The 23378-nt window shown below is 38.9% G+C and overlaps 1 protein-coding gene across 1 annotated transcript in view; it reads right to left on the bottom strand.

Annotated features, from left to right (window-relative positions):
- smad3b (SMAD family member 3b) overlaps window positions 1-21965 on the bottom strand; it is a 33057-nt gene extending 11092 nt beyond the window's left edge. The window contains exons 1-3 of the mRNA XM_053623053.1: window positions 21561-21965; window positions 2265-2458; window positions 1958-2092 (exon numbers count right to left, since the gene is read on the bottom strand). Coding sequence (XP_053479028.1) covers window positions 1958-2092; window positions 2265-2458; window positions 21561-21763 — 532 coding nt within the window. The 5' untranslated portion in view covers window positions 21764-21965. The remainder of the gene's footprint in view (window positions 1-1957; window positions 2093-2264; window positions 2459-21560) is intronic.
- Window positions 21966-23378: the final 1413 nt, after the last annotated feature.

Below are 23378 nucleotides of genomic sequence, written 5' to 3'. Positions count from 1 at the left end.
TAATACAAATATTTACACATGTTAAAGAAATTTGCTGGAAATAAAAACAGCTGAATGTGAGAGGACGTTTCCTTTTTTTGCAGAGTATATTTTTGACTTGGTTTGTTCCTCATTTTTTCCCTCCAACTTGATCATTTAGATAGTGATAAGATAGTGGCTAACCAGGGACTGTAAAGGCAAATATGTTCTTCCTCCAAGGGATGTGAAGCCAGCCAACACCATTTTTAAAACTGCTGCTCATGCTGTATCACGTGACAGCGCAACACCCACAGAGGAAAGCACTATATGCCCTCTTCCACATCCATGAGCTCATGAATGCCCATGATTGGCTACTGTTGCTGTGAGTGACAGGGGAGAGGGAGTATGCCATCCCTCCCAGCCAGAGAACATGCCCAAATTTGCTCTCTAGGCTCCCAGCCCTGGATGGCTGTGGCATAGTCAAGAGTCGAACTCGCAATCTCTTGACAATCAGGCAAATGTCACATGGGAGCCCCCAGAGTCAATGTTTTTATATACTCTTAAAAGAGATGTTAAGAGACACAATTACTGGCACTGTTATGCACCTGTGATGGGTGTATAAAAAAGACAGGTTATGAAAAAGAGTGTTTTTACCTTATTCTCCTACAGAAAATGTAATAGATAATATAATAATAATAATAATAATAATAATAATAGAATAATATTTCTGGATCTGAATGTCTTATCAAATACAGGCATGGCTGTATTTAAATATCCACCAACATCAATGACATGTTCGAGCAACTGTTGTTTATTAATCCTCATTATTACACATGCTTGTCTGACCTGCCTAAACACATCAATGAATACCAATTTATTCATTTAGAAATTTTTTTTAAAGCAATATTAATAAATGAAGCCCCATGTACGTGTTTGTTGGTCATGAATCCAATCAGACCCACTTTTAATATTCTTTACAGTACCTTCTCCTGCCTATGGTAGATGGCTACCTACAATGTCTGCTGCTGTACTGACCGGCCACCCTACAAGTTAATATTAGGCTAACAACCATAGACAATTTCATTTACACGTAACGTAATAACCCAAGCACCATCTAATTTCAGCATCATCTACTTTCAGTTCATTGGATTAAGTAGACATGAAAGCAGAATACTTGAATATGATTGAAGCCTGATTTGAGCTATGTAACCAAGTTATTTAGTGCATGTGTGCAAGTTGGAGGGAGTAATAATGCTGTAGATAGCAAAAGACAGGAAGCAGATACTCCCTTGCATAGCATACTTTCACAGATCGAAGGGCTATCGTTATGACGTAATACACATTTTAATAAACGTCTTTACATCTTCATTTATTTTTATTGATGTTCATTGGCACTAATTATTATGTAACTAGTAATGTAACACACAACTTGGGTAGTTTTTTTCACTAAATACTTTACCACTCTTACCACAAGTCCTTATTTGGATGATTTTTTTTTTTACTTGCGTCATAGTTTATAGTAACAGTATTTTTTTTAGCAACATTACTAAAAGAAATTCAAATACTGATTTAGACTCAGAGAGTTCTGATTTCATGCTCATAAATGTTGATCATACATTTGTACATACTTGTAGAGGGTTCTATTTAAATCTAATTTATCTCATTTAAACCATAAAGCAGCTACTGAAGATGAATGGATGAATGAATGAAGTAAATACACTGCACAGTGCTGTGGGATGACCCTGTACATTCACATTTTAATGAATGTGGTCTTCCTTTGTCCTGACCAAAAAGTAAAAGCCGCCTGCATGCCAGTCCCAATATAGATAGCTCTAGATCAGTCTGGTTTCTCATGTAATTTCAGCAAATTTATTAAAGAGTCCCAGATCTTCCCTTTGGCAAAACAGTTTGAATCATGAAGTTGAAGAGACAACAGACAAGAATGTGTGCATGTCTGTATGACGATGTGATTTTTTTTTTCTCCCCGCTTTGCACTCACCAGGTATGTAGTTTATCAGAGGCTCTATGCCTGCAGGAAAGTTGGTGTTCTCAGGGATAGAGTGGCTGTAGTCATCCAGAGGGGGAAACTCAGCAGGGATATCAGTGTGTCGGGGAACCAGTACCGGAGGAAGAACTGCACACGCAAGCACACACACAATAAGAGGTAATCAAGAACGAATCAACACAAGACTAATCATAGTGTTCTGTACCATTTGATAAGGATGATTAAATGATTAATTGAGGCTTCAGAGAATAACAAATGTGGAGCACTTTGACCCAAGCACACTTCTGCGAAGAGGGCTCACCTGGTGTCTCCACGCGCTGGTAATGGTAGGGGTTGACGCACACTTCGTCCTTCTTTGTGTGGAAAGCAAACTCGCACTGGTCTATAGCACGCAGCTCGTGGTGTGACTGCAGGTCTGGCCAGCGCCACAGCCGGCAGTAGATTACGTGAGGGAGGCCTTTTCTGTGCGACACCTGCAGACGCCCGTCCAGAGACCTATGAGAGATGGAGCACATCATTATAAGTGGACTGAAGATGCAGCTTGACCCCATACTCATGTACTATACTTTGGAGCAATAATAAACCTCACATATCTGATTTTTGAGACATGGCCTTTAAATTTCAAAGCTGACACAGCGGTATGAAAATCATAAAATCATTAGCTGGTCCCCTGGGCAACTGAGAGCTCTAGTGGACTTTGCCAACCCCACGTTTTGGTTGCCTGGGAACATATTCAACTATTCAAAACAAAAATGGCACCTTATATAATGGCTCCTATAGATAGGCACATTAATTAAAGAGGGATAAGAGGAATAAAAAGGGAAGGGATGACTGTTGCCATAGTCTTTATCCTCACCAGATAATGTCTTTGATGGAGTACATCATGTTTGCACAGTACCAAATCTTTTTCTAACATTTTGGCTAAGAGCTGTGTTACTCTCGCCTCACTTTGCACTCAAAAGATGTTATTCGAGTCTGGCTGGGTCTTTATTTTCCATGTGCTTGACAGCAAGCTGACTGCGTGTTGCACTGCACTGAATTCTGCTCATTATGCGAGCGAGTATTTCCACATCCCTGCCTGTTCCTAAAAAAAGTTGTCTATAATCTGTACAAGTTAATTACTCCATATGGGGAAAAAAGAAAAATAGTATATACCGACAGACTGATTTGTGCTTGGTTTATATCAGTAATGTAGTAGGTAGCAGTAGTGCACACTAATAGACACGCTTAAACATATACGTCAAATTAAATCAAATTCAGAGCTATCTACTGAACCCACTTGACCAGTCAGGCAAACATAATCTGCTTCTGTTCTAGGCTCCTGGACTACTGACTTGTCCACCCCTTGTGATGGCAGCAATAGATCTAAATAATTAATAGCAATTAGATTTTGTTTTAAATTATTCTTCTAAAGGCACCATTAAAGCTAAAGCTCACTGAATCAAATGCTCAGATGTTATTTGTCATGATGTCATGCACTGTAACTAAAAAGTGCACCACCAAATACATACACTGACATTGACTATGTTTACATGGACAGCAATAATCTAATTATTGACCTTACTCTGAATAAGACAATATTCTGATTAAGGTGTTTACATGAGTTGCTTTTAGAATATTCCTTTCATGTCATAGAACATAGATCGATTAACGCTGCACGTCATTACGTCCCGACACCACGTCATCCGATGTTCCCTCCAGAATTTCACGTATCAACATACAGTTCATCTCGTTATGGTACCGTATACAGTTTTGGGTGTTTTAATTTTACGAAAGCTTCAAGTGCAGTTAATTATTTGTCGTGCTATACGTGCAAACAGATGACTGCTTGAAGCCGTGGGCTGCGTCTGAAACCGCGTACTTACCTACTATATAGCAGCTGAGATACATGTATTTCACCTACTATATAGCAGGTAAGTACGCAGTTTCGGACACAGCCGTGCTCTCGTTTGCTGTCAAACGGTTGAGCACTGCCGTGTGTGTACGTGTCCTGTTGCAAAATGCGGTGAAAACTCCCACACGACGTTAATAGTGTGATTAATCGGTGTGTACATGTCTATAATGCACTTCGATAATGCATTATACTCCACATGTCTTAATTCGATTTTTGTTTACTTCGAGTATGACTTTAAACGGATTAAAGTAATTAAAATATATATATATATATATATATATATTTTTTTTTAAATCGCTGTTTACATGGTAGTTTTTTAATCAGAGTATTGTCTTAATTGGGTTAATATTGGATTATTGTTGTCCATGTAAATGTACTGATTGTCTTATGTCATTGTAGGTCTGGCAGCACTTCTGTCACAGGACTATAATTCATTTGATTTTACTATGAGCATCAGCAGTCAAAGTACAGCTAAATACTATAAATACCCCTACCAAATACAGTTATAATACTATAATTATATACAGTTATAATTATATATGGTACATATATACAAAAGAAAAGGTCAAATATACTGCATCACTTTTTCTTTTTTGCATAGTTCTGTTCTAAAACAAAAATGCAAAACACAGGTTGATTAACCTAACTAACATTATGTGCAAAAAAAGTTATGCGACATGATGGGTAAAATGTTTTAAATGTAGTGTAAGCAGTTGTTCATTTTGTTCCATGGTGTTTCTCAGTGATTGTGAGCCTTGCTTACTGTGTGAAGCTCGCTGCATCACCCTGACAGTTTGTCACCTTGCTCTTGCAAACTACTGCACATGTGGTCGTGATTTCCGAACTCGGCCTGGCTGTTGGGTTCTTTTTTTTCCATTTTTCTTTTCATGTTCATGATGATTTTTTCTTGAACGCCACAGCGTGTAGAACCCGGATGAACCTTCGAATAAAATCGTATAAAAAAAAAAATAAAAAAAAAGGCTTTCAAACGTATTTATCATCCGCCAAAGTCCAGTGTCAAACAATGTAAATTAACAACTGGAATTATGACATTAATTATTCTGCGGGTCAAACTTTTCAATTCACACTGACTGATGCTTTCATTCAATTCGCACTGGCCACTTGGAAATTTAAAACACATGTAGAGCAAATTCTGACAAGGCTGTGTTGTACAGAACAGCCAAATAACAGACTTTATAAAGCTCCTGGCAATTTAAAGACTTGCCCATTACAGTATTTGACATAACAGGCTTTATGGATTTGTGACGTTCCTGTGGATCAACAGATATGTATTTGAGTTGTGAAAATGATCAATACGCCCCTCGTCAAGGCTAATAAATGAAATATGTTTATGATCAATAAAAAGATCAAATAATAGCAGAACTGAATCATTTTTAAATGGCGTGGGACTTTCATTTCTTGACAATGATGTCGGACTGCGGCAGCACGTAAAGTATGAGCAACTGTCTCACAAAAACGCAATCAGCAAAATGATCCTGGCCATGGGTTCTTTTAAAATTTCCGCTATAAATGATAGTGTCTTTTGCTATGATCTGATTTGAACACAATCAAATGATGCGAGTGCTGCATTCAAGCTGACGCTGAAGAGCAGAAGGCTTTCATCTCACCCTTCTTTTAGTTAGACAAATTGAGTGGAACAAACAGCTGCTCGCTAAAAGGTCACTTAGTGTGAGTGCTGCTAGTTTGTCACCAACAACACGCCTTACAAAAGAGCTCAATTATTTTAATGCATTTCTCACTACAGATCAGGATTTTCTCACTTTTCAAGAACCTCGGAGATCAAGAAGGAAGGTATACGCGCGCGCATGTGTGTGAGAATGAAATATGAAAAAAAAAAAAAAAAGCGACAATAAATAAATAAATAAATCTCAAAATTTCAAAAACTTTCATAATCTTAAAAGGATGCCAAACAAAAAGAGAGTAAGAACCAGAAAAAGGCAGACCATACCTATTTCTCAATATCCAACTTAATTTTTATAGTCCCCCTTTTCACATATAAGGAATATCAATATGGGATCCTGGGAAGCATGTGCCTGCCAAAGAACACATTTGTGTGGGCATGATAGTACTCCTTTTAGCTTTTAGCTTGTGCGCTAGCAGCTTCAAGTTACTTAACTGAGCCAAGCATGAGCTTATTGGGGACAAACTTCCACATTTGGCATTGTTTGTACTGAACAGGGATGAAACGGTTACCGGTTCCACGATAAACCATGATAAAATTCTCAGACGGTTAGTATTAACGGGTCACATTTAATTATCATTAAAACCATGCATGATTATCGTGATTTATAAAACTCGCAGTTAATGCTGTTCACACACACCCAGCACGAGTCTGACGCAAATCTGAGGTGTGGTCATATTTTGGATTGGATAAAAACGCTGAGGCAAACGTAATAGAAGATGGTAACCCTGTCTGCAGAGCTTGCCAGAAGAAAGTTGCCATGAAATGGAGCTTTGGCGCTTTTTCCTCTTTTTGGCCCTCGCTTTTAAATCGCTTATGAATGCATTACTGCCGTCCGCATTTCACTTTCGCTTTTGAATTAGGGGGCAGCAATGGCTTGAATGGTGGGTTCACTAAAGGGACGTGCAGAAGGCTCTGGGTGCTCGAGCCCTTGGCCATTTTTCTAAATTATTTAAAAGTGCCCCTCTCGACATTAATTAATAAACAATTATATTACGTAAAAAGCATTTGATTTCAAATGAACACAAGCGTGCACAAAACAGTAGCAAAGTAATCACAAGAAAGTCGGAGAATTTTCCTGTTTATTTGTCCGACTCGAGTCTTGTCACTGCTTCAACAGGCAGACAGCTATGCTGAAACCACTAGCTCTTCTGCTAAGCTTTTCGTAATATTAGCAGCATTCTATATGCTTATCGCCGGTAGTTTTCATATTGATCGAGAGGGAATGTGTTGGTAAGTACTAGCTAGTCAAATTTGTTACATTTTCAGACATGCAAGTAACCTTGTTATATTATATGCATGTTATATAGTCAGTAAACGTGCAATGCCAAACAGACAGAGACTAGAAAATTCAATAAAAACTGAAGAAGGAGGCATCGAAAGGGACAGCTTAAATCTTTGAGACTAAAAAGCCAGTTCAGCAAGCAGTGCTGCAGTTTTATGGAAATCAGAGTGCTGATGCCAAATGTCAATTTAACTGTGAAATGAATAGTGTTACTGACTTTACAGGAAGTGGCATACAGTGGGTGTGTCACTACATTTGTGGATGCTAACACATTTCGTAATGTTCAGATTTTCTTTTAATGATTCTTTGGATTCATCTCTCCACTAAAAGTTGCTGTTTTGTTGTAATTATTTCTATAAATGTAAAAATAAAATACCATTAGGCTATATTAGGAGTGTCATTCTCATATTCATTATTGGGACCACACACACACAGAGTCTGTTTATAAGGTCAGCCAGGGTGATAAGAATATGTAGTTAAATTAAATTGGAGTTAGTAAAGCAGTAACGTAGTTAAAGTAGCAAAATTAGCTCTTTGGTGATATAGCCCTTCTTTACATTTGAGCCCCTGCCTGTGAGGAACTCTCTGCATGTCCATAGTTCATTCTTATTCTTAATGAAAAACACAACAACAAATCAGTACAATGACAAACTCGCTTATATTAAACCAAATCTTCCGCCATTGTCCTGTCAGTCAGCTCGCCTCCACTCTCCCCGCGTCAGTCAGCTCGCCTCCGCTCTCCCCGCGTCAGTCAGCTCGCCTCCGCTCTCCCCGCGTCAGTCCGCTCGCCTCCGCTCTCCCCGCGTCAGTCCGCTCGCCTCCGCTCTCCCCGCGTCAGTCAGCTCGCCTCCGCTCTCCCCGCATCAGTCCGCTTGCCTCCGCTCTCCCCGCGTCAGTCAGCTCGCCTTCACTCTCCCTGTCAGTCAGCTCGCCTCACTCTGCCTGTCAGTCAGCTCGCCTCACTCTCAACACGTGACAAATGAAATCTGACTCCTGCTGATCTGTGCCGTGATGTGATCGGTGTGCGGCCGAACACTGTGTACCGACTATCGCCCAAGCCTAGTGACAACCATCCATCACTTTATAGTCAAATAAAACCTGTTTAAATGATTTCAGTGTGTGTATCAGTACTTTTTGTACATTTTCAGCACATTTTAACAACAATAATGTGATAATACTGATAACAGTGATAGTTTTGGTCATGATAATCGTAATATGAAATTTTCATAACGTTACATCTCTAGTACTGAATTAAAATAAATTTTTTTTTTTTAAACATATTTTGAATACTGCACCAATTTCTCACCTCACCTCATTTCAGCACACCATTCAGTTAAAGTAAAACACCTTAAAACTTTCCACTGTGAAGTTACTGAAATGAAGTATGTAAGGAATAACACGACAGGCCGTGCTATTATACAAAAATAATCCCCCGACCACCCCCCAGGCTGAATTGGGGTGGGGTTTCCTTCCCGTGCGTTAGAGCAATTACAACTGAGACTCCTTCCATAAATGTTAAATAAACATCTTCTAACAAAAAAATGTGAGATGACCTCAAGCCAGTATACAAGATTATTTTTTAAAAACCTTGCTAGTGATTTTAAAACTCAAACTAACTCAAAACCCAACATTACTCTCAGTTCATCTACGTAATTTAAGGCACACAATTCATTCGCCATGTAACAGAACACAAAGAGCTGCTGACTGGAATGGCGACTGAAAGAGAAGGCCAGCAGCCTCTATTGTGTAGCCCCGTCCCTGCAGACAAAGGCCAAGTCTGAGGTCTTCGAGTCACCCAGCAGTCTACAATTCCTTTTCTGTTCCAAGTGGTGCAGGCGCAGTAACCCCCCCCGGCCAGGCCAGACACACAGCACACCCCCATTCAGCTCAAAGTCAAAACCAAGAGCATCAACCCTGTCCCCTCATCTACAAACTTGCACAGCTTCACACTCGGTTCTGAACCGATGAAACTGTTTAAGTGCGATGTAAACAAGTCTATTAAAAAAAATTACATTTAAATGCATTAAAGGCTAAACACTGTAAATGTCACTTTTTCAGTCACCACTGACACCAACAGCAAGCCTAAGTAGATACACATGTAAATAGATGGATGACACTGTGGTTAATAAAAGGCAGAATTGAAAGCTAGTGGAGAGAAAAGTTGGGAAGTATGTTTGACCAGTCACCTCATTGCTTTCCGCTGTACACCAGCAGCCAATGAAGTTTCTATCCACAGCTCAACCAGACACACTTCCTCATCTGTGCTGTGGTGCTCAAATTCACTAACCACTGACCACGCACACTTTTGCCAACCAAAAGAGCTGAAGAGCTGCTGGAAGTTGTTTTTAAATAAGGCATCAGGAGGAAAAACACTGCATAAGAGGCGCCTGGAAGAAGGCTGACCTCAGTAAACTCAGAGCAGCTGGTCATTTCCTGAGCTGGAGTCTCTACTTTGTATTTCACAGCCACCTTAAAGCATGTAGGCATTCTTCTCTCTCTCACTAGAAGACACATGCATAAATACTGCCATACTGCATTTCTGTTCATGGTTTGTACCTTCTTCCTCCTCCTCCCCTAACCCCCAGCTCACAGGCTAAACCACGAGCCAAACAGCAACCCACGCCCTCCCCAGGGCCCACGCTGCATTCCTGGCCTCTGAGCAACCGTGCCACACAGCACGCAAACACACACTGTTGTGTGGAGTGTAAAATGATGTGCGTGTTGCTTGAGAGTTAGATGTACACCCGCTTTAGCAACAAACGCTGGGTGCTTACTTGAAGAGGTCCAAAAAATTTCAAATACGCTTAAGCCGCAACCTAAAAGGAATCTGAGCTTTTTTGAGCTATTATTTATATAGCTCCCAAATGTTTTTGGATCAGCCTTCCCACAAGCACACTACATCTAAATTGGAAGCAATTTATTGCTTCATAAAAAGAAGGGGGGGAGGGGGGGATCCCTGTGCGTGATGTGTGTGTGCTTATCATTAAGACAAACAAATCCGCAGCTACAATAGCTTTGGCCTTGTATTGTTTTGCTGGGGAAGAAACATGAAAATATTAAAATATTAGTTTTCATTTTTGAAAACTGCCTGTGAATTTTCCTGTTTGTATCTCTACAGAGATAATCAGCATGGATTTAAAAAAGAAAAACCCAACATCATCACAACACTATAATCCAAAATCAAAACACTCACATTAACGTGCTCATATCAAACTGACCGAACACACAAACATGCCTGGAGAAGCAGCATGATGGTGTGTGGAGTACTGAATGAACAGTTAATAAGCAGTTTATAAGCAAGCAACTGTTGGTTTCTTCTATATGTGGATCTTACAAGAGCAGGATGTGTGGTTAAACTGTTACAAAGCCTCAATATTACACTTTCAAAAAGAGGAAGAACAAAACAGTAGTAAACATGAGAAAAAGTGCACAACACTAAGGCTGCAACTAATTATTATTTCATAATTGATTTTTTTTAATTAATCCAATTATTTGTAGAATACATTAAACACAAAATATAGTTATTTTTAAAAAATCCTTTGCAGCATTTCCATCAACTAATATTGCTGCAGAACTCTTCAGTTATCAGATAATCGGGCACAGCATGAGAATATTAAGTGCTTACGTCAACCAAATGAAACACCCAAACTATAGGTCTTTTCTGCATTTCGAGCCCTGCTTTTTTTTCAAAAAAAGTGAATGCAAAATAAAGGCAAAATAAATAAAGTAAAGGCAAAGTAAATGCCATCGAGTTGTCATACAAAGCACCATCTTCTTGGCCAAAGTAGCATGAGATAATGTTTTCTGATAGGGCACGAAAGATGGTTAATGTGGCCATAAATTTGTGATACAGCTAGTAAAATGAACAAGATAAGACCCCCCCCTCAAAAAAAAACAAACAAACAAAAAAATACACCTACAAGGCAGGTAATAAGCATGGTTCAAGCGAGAACATTACATTCCCACAAATGAATGGTTAGAAATCAGAATATTATTCACATGAAAACACCCATGTTATATCACAAGGCCAACAGCAGAGCATTATGTAAAGATTTCCTACTATGCTAGAGACGAGTGACGATAGTAAGGGGATAACGAGCGTGATGGCAGTCAAGTCGGACAATTTAAATGTCTATATGAAAACGTGCTGACTGCAGCATTAAGAAATACAACAAAAAAAGTGTTGTATTTCGTGATGTGTGTTTCCTTTTTACCAATTTTGCATCCTATACAAACAATCATTTTAAATTAAGAAAAGGACGTGTTGTTTATCAGGGCAACTTCACTATACAAGAACTCAATAAATAACATGAACACACCCGTTATGTTTATTTACAGTCCTGACCAGTTTTGCAGTATTCCTTACCTTGTTAAAAGGTAATTATTATTTGTGTTATTATTATTTTTATGGTTAATAATAATAGTAATAATAATAACAACAACAACAACAATTTTAAAACCTAAACACTAATGCTAGCGATTGCAACTATGCGACTCGATTTCTGTATTTTTCTGCCGTAATGACAAACACGTGTTTGGCCACACCCCCTTTCCCACCCCATCAAAGGCTTTACTACAGTCAATCAGCAATAGTTAGGGGACATGACAGGACCATGACATAATACCTACAATCTCACACTTAGATCTCATACTTCAGAGGACTCTGGGTGTTGTGTTTTCTCTGTTGTAACGTGTGCCACCTTTTCAATCGAATGCATGTTTAACAGAAGTCAAGTGAGCCACAGAGTGCTGCATGATTATTGCTGATTATTTTTATTAGCACATTTTAACAAATTTGCCGATTAGTCCTTGCAGCCCTACAGAAGTGGTGACTGACTTTTCCCTTTAATTTTCCATCCTGAGTAAAAGTCAGTACACTTCTCTCACTCCCACATAAAAATCTGACTGTAGGCACCAACATGTCTCAGTGAACTCAGCGTAATTTAATAACACAGCATGAGTCATTATTGGGGATTCCCAATAAGCTTTCTCTACCTACTTTCTCACCCTTTCCTTAGCCTAAACAGTCTGCCTACCCTCTGACTAAGCAACTGCTGACACAGAAACACAGTGTAATGGACAAGTGTGGACAAGCTAGGGTACGGTGAGATTCAAGATACAGATGTACAGCTCTTAAAAATCTGTTACAAATATGTGACTACAATAAGAAGTTCCTCTGACAGACTCAAAGTGAGTCTTCGAGAATTCGAAAATGAATTTCTGATGCTGCAGAATTTGGGAAGCAATTCCTTCTTTTGTTTTAGATCCTATTTGACCGATGATGGTGTTCGTGTCTAAAATCTCCACCTATGAGTCATATGACCATAATATCAGCCCGTAATACCATCCTTTGTTATAGCATACTCCTGAAAAAACACAGCGCTGTAAAATAGATTTCACAAGAGATTGAATGGTCTCTATGTACCAGCCTGTCCAATAAATCCTACTTAGATTCATCGAGCTTGCACATGGTTATAAAACAAGTCTACTCATAAATCGCTCAGATTGTTAAATCATGCAGGACAAAGTTATGAAACGAGCAGGTAGAGTGCCTTTTGTTTACCACGCTGATAAACACAACTCCCTGTCAAGTGGAAGAAAGAAAAAAAAAAAACAACACATAATAGTTCTAGTGAAAACGGAATAACAATATCAACAAATGATACAATGAAACAGTATTATATGTAGCAATGTACTAATACAGTGATTAAATACATATTCTGCTTATCTGTGTCTTTTTCTGAACCACATCACAATATGATGACTAAAGGAACATTTTCCTGGATTGTAGTAACAGTGTAACCGTTCCTTTTCATCAGCTCAAACAGTTCAAACAGTTCATAAAGCTCCATAATGCATATTTACACTGCTTTCAACTCAGCCGTTTACGCTGGATTAAAAGATAATGCAAACCGAGTCAGAACATGACGTGGATCTTATTCTGGCTGGTTTGAGATCTAGACCTGCTACAATTTCGATATGGAACTGAATAGTTCTTTACAATGAACATCATCATGCAAATGCATAAGCTAGGGCTGCAACGACTAAATCAACAAAATCAGTCAAATTCAACAATAAAAATATTTGACTAAAGCCGCTTTTTTACCGAAATTACCCAGAACAATTAGTCCCAGGAAATTTTTGCAAGGGGCCATTTGGTTCCTCCAGACCTTTGTTGTCCACGTTTCCATCGCAGTCAAAAATACCGTGAAGATTAGGCAAATTAGTCCGGTGACATATGACTGGGCACGACAAGCCCTTGGTGAGGATATGAAGCCTTGAAGTGTGCTTCAGTATCAAACTAATTATTGGCACAAAGTAAGCTGATTTTAATGACGTAATAATGTAAAATGTTTGCTCGGCTCATAGAAACACGTAGCAGGCTCTCATTGGAACACAAAGCTTTGAACAGTAACAAAAGAGGTCCCTGCAACCAAACTGATGGTCTAGTGGTGAGGATTCGGTGTCTTCACTGCCGCGGCCCGGGTTCGATTCCCAGTCACGGAGTAAAAAGGTATTTGGATAAAGGTTGAAATCTGATAATGACACTGCAACAACAACAAACAGCATGGAGGAGATTCAAGCTGTGCTGTTGATTGTGATGTATTGCTTTGCTAATGAGGTAATTGAGAAAACGCTGGAGAAGAGACGAGCAGTGGTAGTAAAGCGAATACAGAATGCTTGTAATGCTAGACGTAAAGGAAGCAAACGGATTTTATCAGCTACTGGTGAGATGACTGAGACGAACGTGCACAGTCGTGCTCGAGCTTCTTTCTGCACTGATTTCCTGTGTGCACAATGCCCAGCTCGCTTAACCCACATGATATTTTTAAGTATACTTTTTCATTGCGGGTCACCGTTTCCAGTTCTCGCTGTATTTCGTCCTCGGCCTAAATACTTTAATAAGGCCTGAACCTTGTCGTCGGCCCATCTGTGGTATTTTTTAAAGAAACTCCACTGTGTTGATTCGAATCGCAATAAACAACTGTTACTGTACGCGCCGCAACAGACTTTTTAAAAAAGAGGCCAATCAGCATGTTCAGTGCCCAAGTCCCACCCCTCAAAGTTCCTGGCTTTTGAAAAAGTACCACTTCCCGAGGAGGGCTAAATATTTTACCCAGAACTTAATTTAGACCCTGGTCCCTGCGGTGGAAACACACAGAGTACCTCCAAACGTCCCAAGTTCCTGGGGAAAGTTCCTGCGGTAGAAAAGCAGCATAATTTCATCATGAATTAATTGGATTCTTATGAAACTCATTGGGGTGCACTATGTTGCTTCACTTAAACTAAGATACATTTAATGGAAAACTTCACTGTTGGCCTCATAACATAGGTTTTCATGTGAGTAATTCTGCAATCATTCCTTCACGAGAACGTGCGAAACAGTGGAAGCATGATGTCCCTGTCTGAGTCATCCCGCCGTATCTGGTTTTCTAGTTGGTTCACACATTTATCTAATCTTTCCTGCCCTATCAGAAACATCACTGTCCAGCTTTAGGTTCACATCGAGGTTGATCCCAAAAAGAGAGTCGATTCACTGATTCCTGGCATGGAAAACAAAAGCTTTGGAACTGATTCCACAAACCTGAAAATGATACGCTTTGCACGTGCACACAGCATGAAACATTTATTCAGCATTGGAGTGTTTCAGTGGATTTTGATTTAGCTTTTATTTTGAATTCATCTTGTTGGAACTGAACAAATCAGGGCTTTGTGAAATGCAGATAAGTCATGTAGTTGCCAAAAAAAAAAAGTCCGCGGAACCAGTTTAAAAATAAATAAATAATAAAAATTACATTACATTAAATTATGTCACCTTACATTAGTTCATTTGGTTGATGTGAGATATTCTTGAATATTCTGTTTCTGTGAGAGATCATCTGATAAATGATAAATATTGTATCACAGTTCTGTTATTTAATTAAGCTTAGTTATACACTCATCTGTCACTTTCAATAGGATCACTTTTACATCTGCTTATTTATGCAGCTATCCATTCGTGCGGGAGCAGCAAAACGCATAAGATCATGCAGATACTGCTCAAGATTTTCAGTAATCATTCACATCAAACATCAGAATGGGGTAAACATTCTGTGTAAACTGTCTAGAGTCTACTGTTGCGTGTGAAAAGCAGCCGTTTCTGAAATACTCAAACCAGCCAATCTGGTACCAACACCCACGCCACAGATAAAGTCACAGAGATGACACTTTTTCTTCATTCTGATGTTTGATGTGGACATTAACAGAACCTCCTGACCTGCTATGCTCATCATTATTATTACGTTTAAATTATTATGTTGCACTATTGAGCACACAACACTGATATAACAAAAGCCTGCAATCACTAACAAACCTGCCTTTTTTTTATTGTGTACTGAGAACATGTAACAATCTCAGAAGCAGTAAAAAATACAAATGTCGGTCTTCCTATAAATCAACGCAGTGTACTTACACTCCCCTCTGAAAGTATTGGAATGGCAAGGTCAATTCAGCTTTCATTTCCTGATATTTACATCTACATTTGTTAAAACACTTAGAACATGGCACCTTCAATGGCAGACCACCCAAAACTCTTGCATTCTTCTTTTGTGATGGGGGGGGGGGGGTTTCTCCCTTCAGTCTCCTCTTCAGGAGATAAAATGCATGCTCAATTGGGTTAAGGTCTGGTGATTGACTTGGCCAGTCAAAAACCAAATATAAAGTGTTATTTACTTTAAGACTATCTTTCCAATTTCCTATACTTTGCTCACCTACAAATTGGGTGGTCTGCCGCCAAAGGTGCCATGTTTAACACATCTAGATGTAAATAACAGGGAAGAAACGCTAAAATTCTGATTTACCATCTCATTCATCTTTTGATCTCAAACTCAAATGTCGGCCTTGCCGTTCCAATACTTTCAGAAGGGACTGTAGCAGGGATGGACAAACCGCTAACCACAGGGCCTCGAACAAGCACTCACGTCCTGGCTACAAATAGGTTCAACAACAACAAAAAACCCTACACCTTACTGACAAAACTTTTCATCTGGTATGCGTGTTTAAACTTAACACACTTCATGGTGGTGTGACAAACCTCACTGCTGTAACTCATTACAAATCCCACTGGTGCAAACGTAGTGGTGGAATGATTTTTACTAGGTGGAAATTAATTAGCGTGCACGATACTGATTTTTGAGAATCAGGAACATGCACGTATGATACTGATGAAACTCAGCAAAATGTAAAGTCGAGCAGAGAGTTTAGAGGTCACCTCATGGTTTTAAACATAGAGAGAATATAAATAGATTAGCCAGATGAATCTTTCCATCCCATAGGCAAAATTTCTTTTGCTGAGGTTTTGTCAAGGAAGCAACCCTCAATGAAGCGATAAAGAAAAAGAGAAAGTGCTCCGTTGCTTGACGTGAGCAGGTGTTGTATCGTGTTTTGCATCCTCTCTGAAGCGCGTCCCTCATGCAAATGCACACACTTCAAATGCCCCTGAAATGTCTTGAGTCTTGATTTGATTCCACATCTTGACATGTGAGTCACAGCATGTTGAAGTGCTTGACTGATTTACACAACCAATAGTGTTACAGATGTGCCACACCTCCACCTTTTTCTTTGTTTAAGCTGTGGAGGATTTCTCACTGCCGCCTTCACCCATGCTTGAGGACTTTAACAAGATCAATGATGACATACCGAGAGTTTCTGGAGTTATGCTGTGCTTGTTCGAGCCGAGGTCGCGGTGTAAAGCTGCAGCAAAATCACGCATACAACAATCACAAAACAACTCTGTGAAATCCTGTACAGACTCCCAAGAGGCATCTGATATATCAAAGAATATTTGTATATGTTTTTCACAAGAACTAGCAAGAATTCCAGCACTGAACAGCCCTGCATTAGTAAAACATTCTCACAAAACGCCTGTCATACAACAGCAAACTTGCACAAATTCCACCCTTATTGAAATCATTTTTTCCCCTCAACTATTCAAAAAAGGAACAGTTTACACGAAGACACAATAAAGATACAAAACACACCTACAAACCTTTTTCCTGCTAAATAGCTGGCACTGTAGAGCCAGACCCATCCCATGGGCACGATGTATATACGTTCTAGAGAGCATTTAGTTGGACGCAAGCCTGCGATAATTATGCTATCGGCTTATCATATGATATAATACAGGGTTATTGACTCCCAAAAGAAGGAACCAATTCTGAACGGCTGAATCGAGTCGTTAGTAATTCCAGACTTACTTCCTGTACAAAGCTACGTAAGTTTATAACAAAAAGCCCCACCTCTGGTCTTCATCGGCTGCTCGCTGACAGACGGAGCTGAAACTCGTTATGGTAGTGGGCGTTTCCTTTTCAACACATGCTAACAGCAGTAAACCAATCACAACAGTCTGGGACATCTGACCAATCAGAGCAGAGTATGCTCTCTGAACGGAGGAGTTTAGAACGAATCCTTTAGAACGGATCACTGAACGAGTCATTTGTGACACTGGGGGAAAAAGGTAATGCTGCAATTTAAATTATGAGCAATTTAAAGTGTTTTTTGATGTTGGATACATGTAAATCTATTATATGAGACCTTTAAAACAAAACCAACCATATTTTAAAACCATAATAGGTGCACTTTAACGCTGTGTAGCAAGTGCTAACACTGATTTTAATTAAAACATATTGTTGAAAAAAGGGACATGCAAGATATTAACAATAAAAGAAAAATCTAGAAAGAATAGTTCAACTGATTCAAACAATCCGGTTATAGTCAATAATGTTGGCAATTGAGCTGCTTAAACTGCGTGAGCTGAACCTGAACAGTGAATGAACACTGGTAAACTGAAGCGCTTTACTAGTGGGTTAATTAACTCTCCCAAACGCATCCTATACACAGTCCATACAGGATTTCAAGGATTTTTTTTTTTATTTTGCTGCAGGCTTTGTGATGCAATTTGCTGAGTTTTTTTGTACTTTTTTTTTTTAACTACTTGCGTTGACAAATTTGTTGGTAAATGAGACCTTTTAGCTGTACTCATGTTCAATGCACGTGAATCGAAGAGGGCTTTGGCTTTTTGGCATTCGCACGTTATGATAACGTCACATGATGCATCTTGGCCCAAATCTGGGAAAAGTCTGTGGTAACTTTGAGTTTATTTGATTCCGCAATCGTAAAATCTCAAAATCCTGAGGGCTCTGCTATACACATACAAGATTAATCAAACATATACACAACATAAACGTAATATTACAACTTGCTTCTACACAAAATGACGTGAATGCACACGTGAATTTGAACTTAAGTCAGTACGGTTGTGAATACGCTCTCCTTTCCGTAACGACGCACTAAAACACGGAGAATGAATAACTCAAATATAAAGAATTCACAAGATTGTATTACAGTAGTGTACTGAGGCTCACTGTAATGTTATTTCAGGAAAACAGGTTTTCACAACCAGGGCACTTTTCACACGTTTTTGTTGATACATGTTTAATTTAATATATAAAATGTGTGAATATTTGGTTCCGTTCTTGCAGAGTGCTGACTCGTATTAATAAATATGACATGACAAAATATTGATTAGATTGAAAGGCTATTTTCGTCAGAAGACAAAAACAATTTTTTGACATTACAATGTCTGGATTTTCTTAAGAATTAAAAGTTAATTGCTCTTTGAAAGGGTGTACTTGCATTATTATGCTATTATATTATCATTATATCAGTGGAATAAATATATATGTTTTTTAAATTGTCTTAAACTGACAATAATATTGTTTATCATGGTTATATCTGGGACAATTTATCGTCTAAAGATGGGTTCACGCTGTACGATTTTGGCCACGATTTGGTCGTCTCAGACAAATTTTGAGAATCCTAAAAAATTCCTATAATCCTAGGCCAAAATCTGTTGTCTTTGATCGCTAGTTTGACGTGTTCCCCGACAGATTAATCGCCGTTGCAATCAAATGTTTCCTCCGGTTAAATTACGGCGGTGTCAGAAGATATGAGGCACAGTACTATACCATGGCTTCTCCTACTCCGTACGAGTCTTCTTGCGTGCGTCCGTATTTCACGTTTTGACTGTCGTACAGTCTGACATTAATGACGACTGAGATCCTACAGTGTGACACGGCTTACAGCAGGGATCATGCTCGTACAGTCTGACAAGAAACAGTCGCAGAGGACTATTAAAAATCACACAGTGTGCAACAGGCTTTACAGAAGTAGTTATCATGACAGGCCTAGTTGGATAAAAGCATGACTAATAATTTTGCGTTATTCTAGAAGTGAGGAACTATAACATCATAATGAGGATATCTCCTAAACACTTGTTTCAGTACCAATAAGGGACAGGTACATAAAGCACTGAAACATCAATTACTACTTCAGCAAAAGTGACTCAATGAAGTGAATCAATCTTTTTTAAATCTGTTCTATGCAAGTTCGTGTAAACAAAAGGTCTGACAAAATATAATAGATAGAATCAGACGGCAAATACTACAGATCTGACCAAGACTCACTCAGCTCAACAGCATTCACCTAACTGAATTAATCCGTATGACTACTCTGTAAACTCTTTATAAAGTGAGTCTAATGTGCCAAGCTTAAAAATAAAAATGCGTGCGTGACACAGGCACGTCTTGGCACATCGGTGTCTTCCCAAGTGATCGACGCAGATTTTGTGATAAATCAGGGCCTTGAATTGGAGACATTACTACAGCCGGATCTTTAAGCACAACAAAACACTGCTTTATTGGTTTGTTCTAATATATACAAGGACAAATCACAAGCAATCACAACCTGTAGCTATACACACACACAACCAGTCAAAAATTTAGACACACTCATTTTAGAATACTAATACTACTACTACTACTACTTTAATAATAATAATAGTCATCAAAACTCTGGAATAACACAAAGGAAACTACATGAATTGTGTTGTGATAAAAAATCCAAAATAAATTAAAAATAATTTCGTATTTTAACATCTTCAGAGTAGACATCCTTTTCACCTAGAGTTTCCAGAAATGTATTCTTGGCATTTTCTCAACCAATTTCTTAAGGAATCCCCCTGAGATGCTTTTTAAACAGTATTAAAGCAATTCCCATCTACGCTGGACACTTATTGGCTGCTTTTGGGAATATTTCGCTCCGAGTTGTCCATTTAAAAAAACCTTGTTATTTATATATATATATATATATATATATATATATATATATATATATATATATATATATATATATATGTGCATGTATGTGTGCAAACATGTATATACATATGTAAAAAAAAAAAAAAAATCTCGTTTTTTTTAAATAAAATTTTTGTTTTCTAATGAAAGAGAAATATATTGGCACAATTATATTTTTGTCTACAACACCGATTTCAAACATTTAATCATACACCTTCAAATCAAAAGATTTTTAAGACCATGAGAAACATTTCAGTCTCCAAACTTTTCACTGGTAGTGTATATATGTATGTGTATGTATGTATATATATATATATATATATATATATATATATATATATATATATGTGCATGTACGTGTGCACGCATGTATACACATATGTATATACACATATATATGCTATGTACATGCATAAATATATATTATATATTTAAACATTTGTCCATATGGTGCAGCTGTATAAAAGAGTGAAATATAAAGCACAAACCATGCAACACCAGCAGGAAGCTCAACAAGCCGCCACTAGTACATTCAGCCTGAAATTATTCTCACAACACATTCCTTGTTAAACTAAACAGCAGAACAGGACCGCTACAGGGAACTGAGCTGAACCATTTGGATATTGTTAGCTGACTAGGTTATTTGTGTTTACACATGATTTGGCTTGCTTTGGTGTTAAGCTTGTACATTCACACACTGGTCTAGCATGCAGAGTCCGAGCACAGAGCTCCTGTCCCAGTTAAACATGTTGCATAACAGCTGCTAAGCTGATAGTGCTGTGGGGGATGAGTTGATTAAAACCTTTCCGATAAGCTAGCTAGCCGTTTTCATTACCTAACGCACTTTAGACTGCTAGCCGTGGAGCTAACTTCCAAAACAACCGTCTGGATGAAATAAATAAATAAAATAAAAAGTGCCAGAGTCGTGTCACAGTTAACTAGATACCAGAACCGCTAGGTGACTTTCTGATAAACAGTAAGCGTTCGGTTGTTATTATAAAGCCTTTAAAACATTTTCAAACTTAAATTTACTAGGTTAGGCAAATTAAGCCAACCGCCTACACAAGCTTATCTTCTTCATCTTCTTCTTCCCTTCCTAACATGTACTGCTGCTGCTGCTTTCACGGCATTAACTATGTAGTAAGTTTGTTTATCAAATCTGCATGTATAAAACGGAAAGTTTTCATCACAACGTTTTGGTAGCGTTGTTTACTTCGGAGAAACGTCAACACAGCTCACTAGCCATGTAACCTGCCCAGCTTACTTACTTTCATACTGCCCATGTCAAATGTCAACTTTATAAACATTATCTACATACGCACTTGGTAAAGATTTCACAGACATGATCTAATCGGTGTAAGTATCGATAAAAGTGTACCTATATGTATATTAGGAGTTTGTCCAGTTCTATAAAGGATATAATAGTAGACTGCAGTATTAGCTAAACTGGCGGAGTTGCTACATTGCTAGGTGGCTAACTAGCGTTAGATGGTTATAAGTTAGCACAACAAAACTCGGCTCGTGCCGTCGGGACTGAATACCTCGGTATGGTTATACATTTCGTGTTTATATTCTGAGTAGTAATGGCCTTCTCCAATTCGTCGAGTTGCCCCGTCTTCTTTAGCTTCTTCACGAGACTCTTCACCGCCTTTTCACACCATTTCTCTTCTTGTCCATTCTGCTCTCCTTTCTTCCATCCAAGGAGCTTCTTCACAATCGGAGGTGTGAACGGCAGGATAGACATGATGTTCGGCTTCACTCTCTGCCTCTCCGCACGGTCAGGTCAGGTGCTTTCTGGAGAGAGAAAATAAGTAATCCCGTGGGATTTCACCAAAATATCCGCCAAATATCAGTTAACGAAACTTTAGTTCCTGCAACAGACATTTAGCCAACGGCTTAAACACCAACTCTGTAGTGCGCTGAGTGCAGAAGCGCAGTAATGTCGCTCTCCCCGCCCCCCCCCCCCCAGCGCTCTCCTCCTCCTCCTCCTCCTCCTCCTATAGACTCACGCACAGACCGTGGCTCTGTCCCAAATGCCCTCATATTCAGGATATCGTGCACTACATAAGACAAAGATTCGCTCATATTCTACCCTATGTAGTGCACTTGTATAACAAATAGGTAGCCATTTATGATTCAGCCCATAGTTTGAAGCTTTAGGCCGGATAACTCGTGCGCAACACATCCTGACTTCAGTGTTTCCTTTCCCTTGGGCTGTTTATGAAAAGAAATGTTATAATAATGTAATAATGTATAATTGATCGTTTCAATGCCATTTCTAAGAGCATATATTGATACGTATTGTGACATATGTTTGAAACAGTATATATACTCTGAGAAACCTTACATGAATGCTTTTTCTAACCACATCTAATGGCATAAACTGCTCAAATTTGCTTTCAAACTGCACAGTTGGAAAACTTTGGAAGGTATTTCCTGGGATATAAAGTGAGACGTGTCTGCATGTCCAGCAGTCCGGGAGAAACGGGGAGGGGTTCTGAGTATTCTCAAACACAGGCCTGTTTCAGCATGTCCTTTCTGTGGGATCTCCTGACTCTGAGCATGTCTGTTCAGAAGTCTGTCCTTTCAGCATAGCCAGAAGAAGCATGGGCTGCATGGCTTACAAGGTGTTACTATTACAAATGTGTAGGGGGTTTTCCCCCTATGAGTTGGTTTGTTATTATGAATGTTAATACTATCACAAGTATGGAAGTGCAGACAGTAAACATGCCATATGATGATCTAAGCATTGCTAACTCACTGTATTCGTGCATTCATTCATCTTCAGTGACTACTTTATGCTGGTCAGGGTCATGGTGGATCCGGAGACTATCCTGGGAAAAGTCAATGCAAAGCAGAAATTTCACCCTGAATCTGTCACAGGGCACCGTGCACACACATTCACACTCTTTCACACCTAGGGGGCAATTTAGCCAATCCACCTACTGGAATGTTTTTGGAATCACGCCAGGGACACTGAAGCTGTGCGATGGCAGTGCTATCCTCTGTACCACCTTGCCAACCCTAACTCACTGTATCACATGTACAATCATTACATTGACTTATCAGCTATCTGGAATTGAGAACAGGAGTGAAATAAAACTGCCAGCCATGACCTCAAATTAGTTTGCTTAGAGGCCACATATTTAGCACTTGTTAATCTAAATCATGATGGTAACACTGTAGTAATTTGGACCAGATCCACTATAGAGCACCTATGACCCCTCTACAGTAATGGGACAAATTGGTTATTCTGCAAATGTGTAGTCCTATGGACATAATTAGGTCATGCTTGTGTACCCCCTTTGCTATCCCATGTGTTGAACCGTGGTTAAAGGTAAAAGGTATGTAAATCAAAT

The sequence above is a fragment of the Ictalurus furcatus genome, chromosome 4 (assembly GCF_023375685.1).
Source record: "Ictalurus furcatus strain D&B chromosome 4, Billie_1.0, whole genome shotgun sequence".
Lineage (NCBI taxonomy): Eukaryota > Metazoa > Chordata > Actinopteri > Siluriformes > Ictaluridae > Ictalurus > Ictalurus furcatus.
The sequence above is the reverse complement of the archived record's forward strand: the minus strand, read 5'-3'. Positions and strand labels throughout refer to the sequence as shown.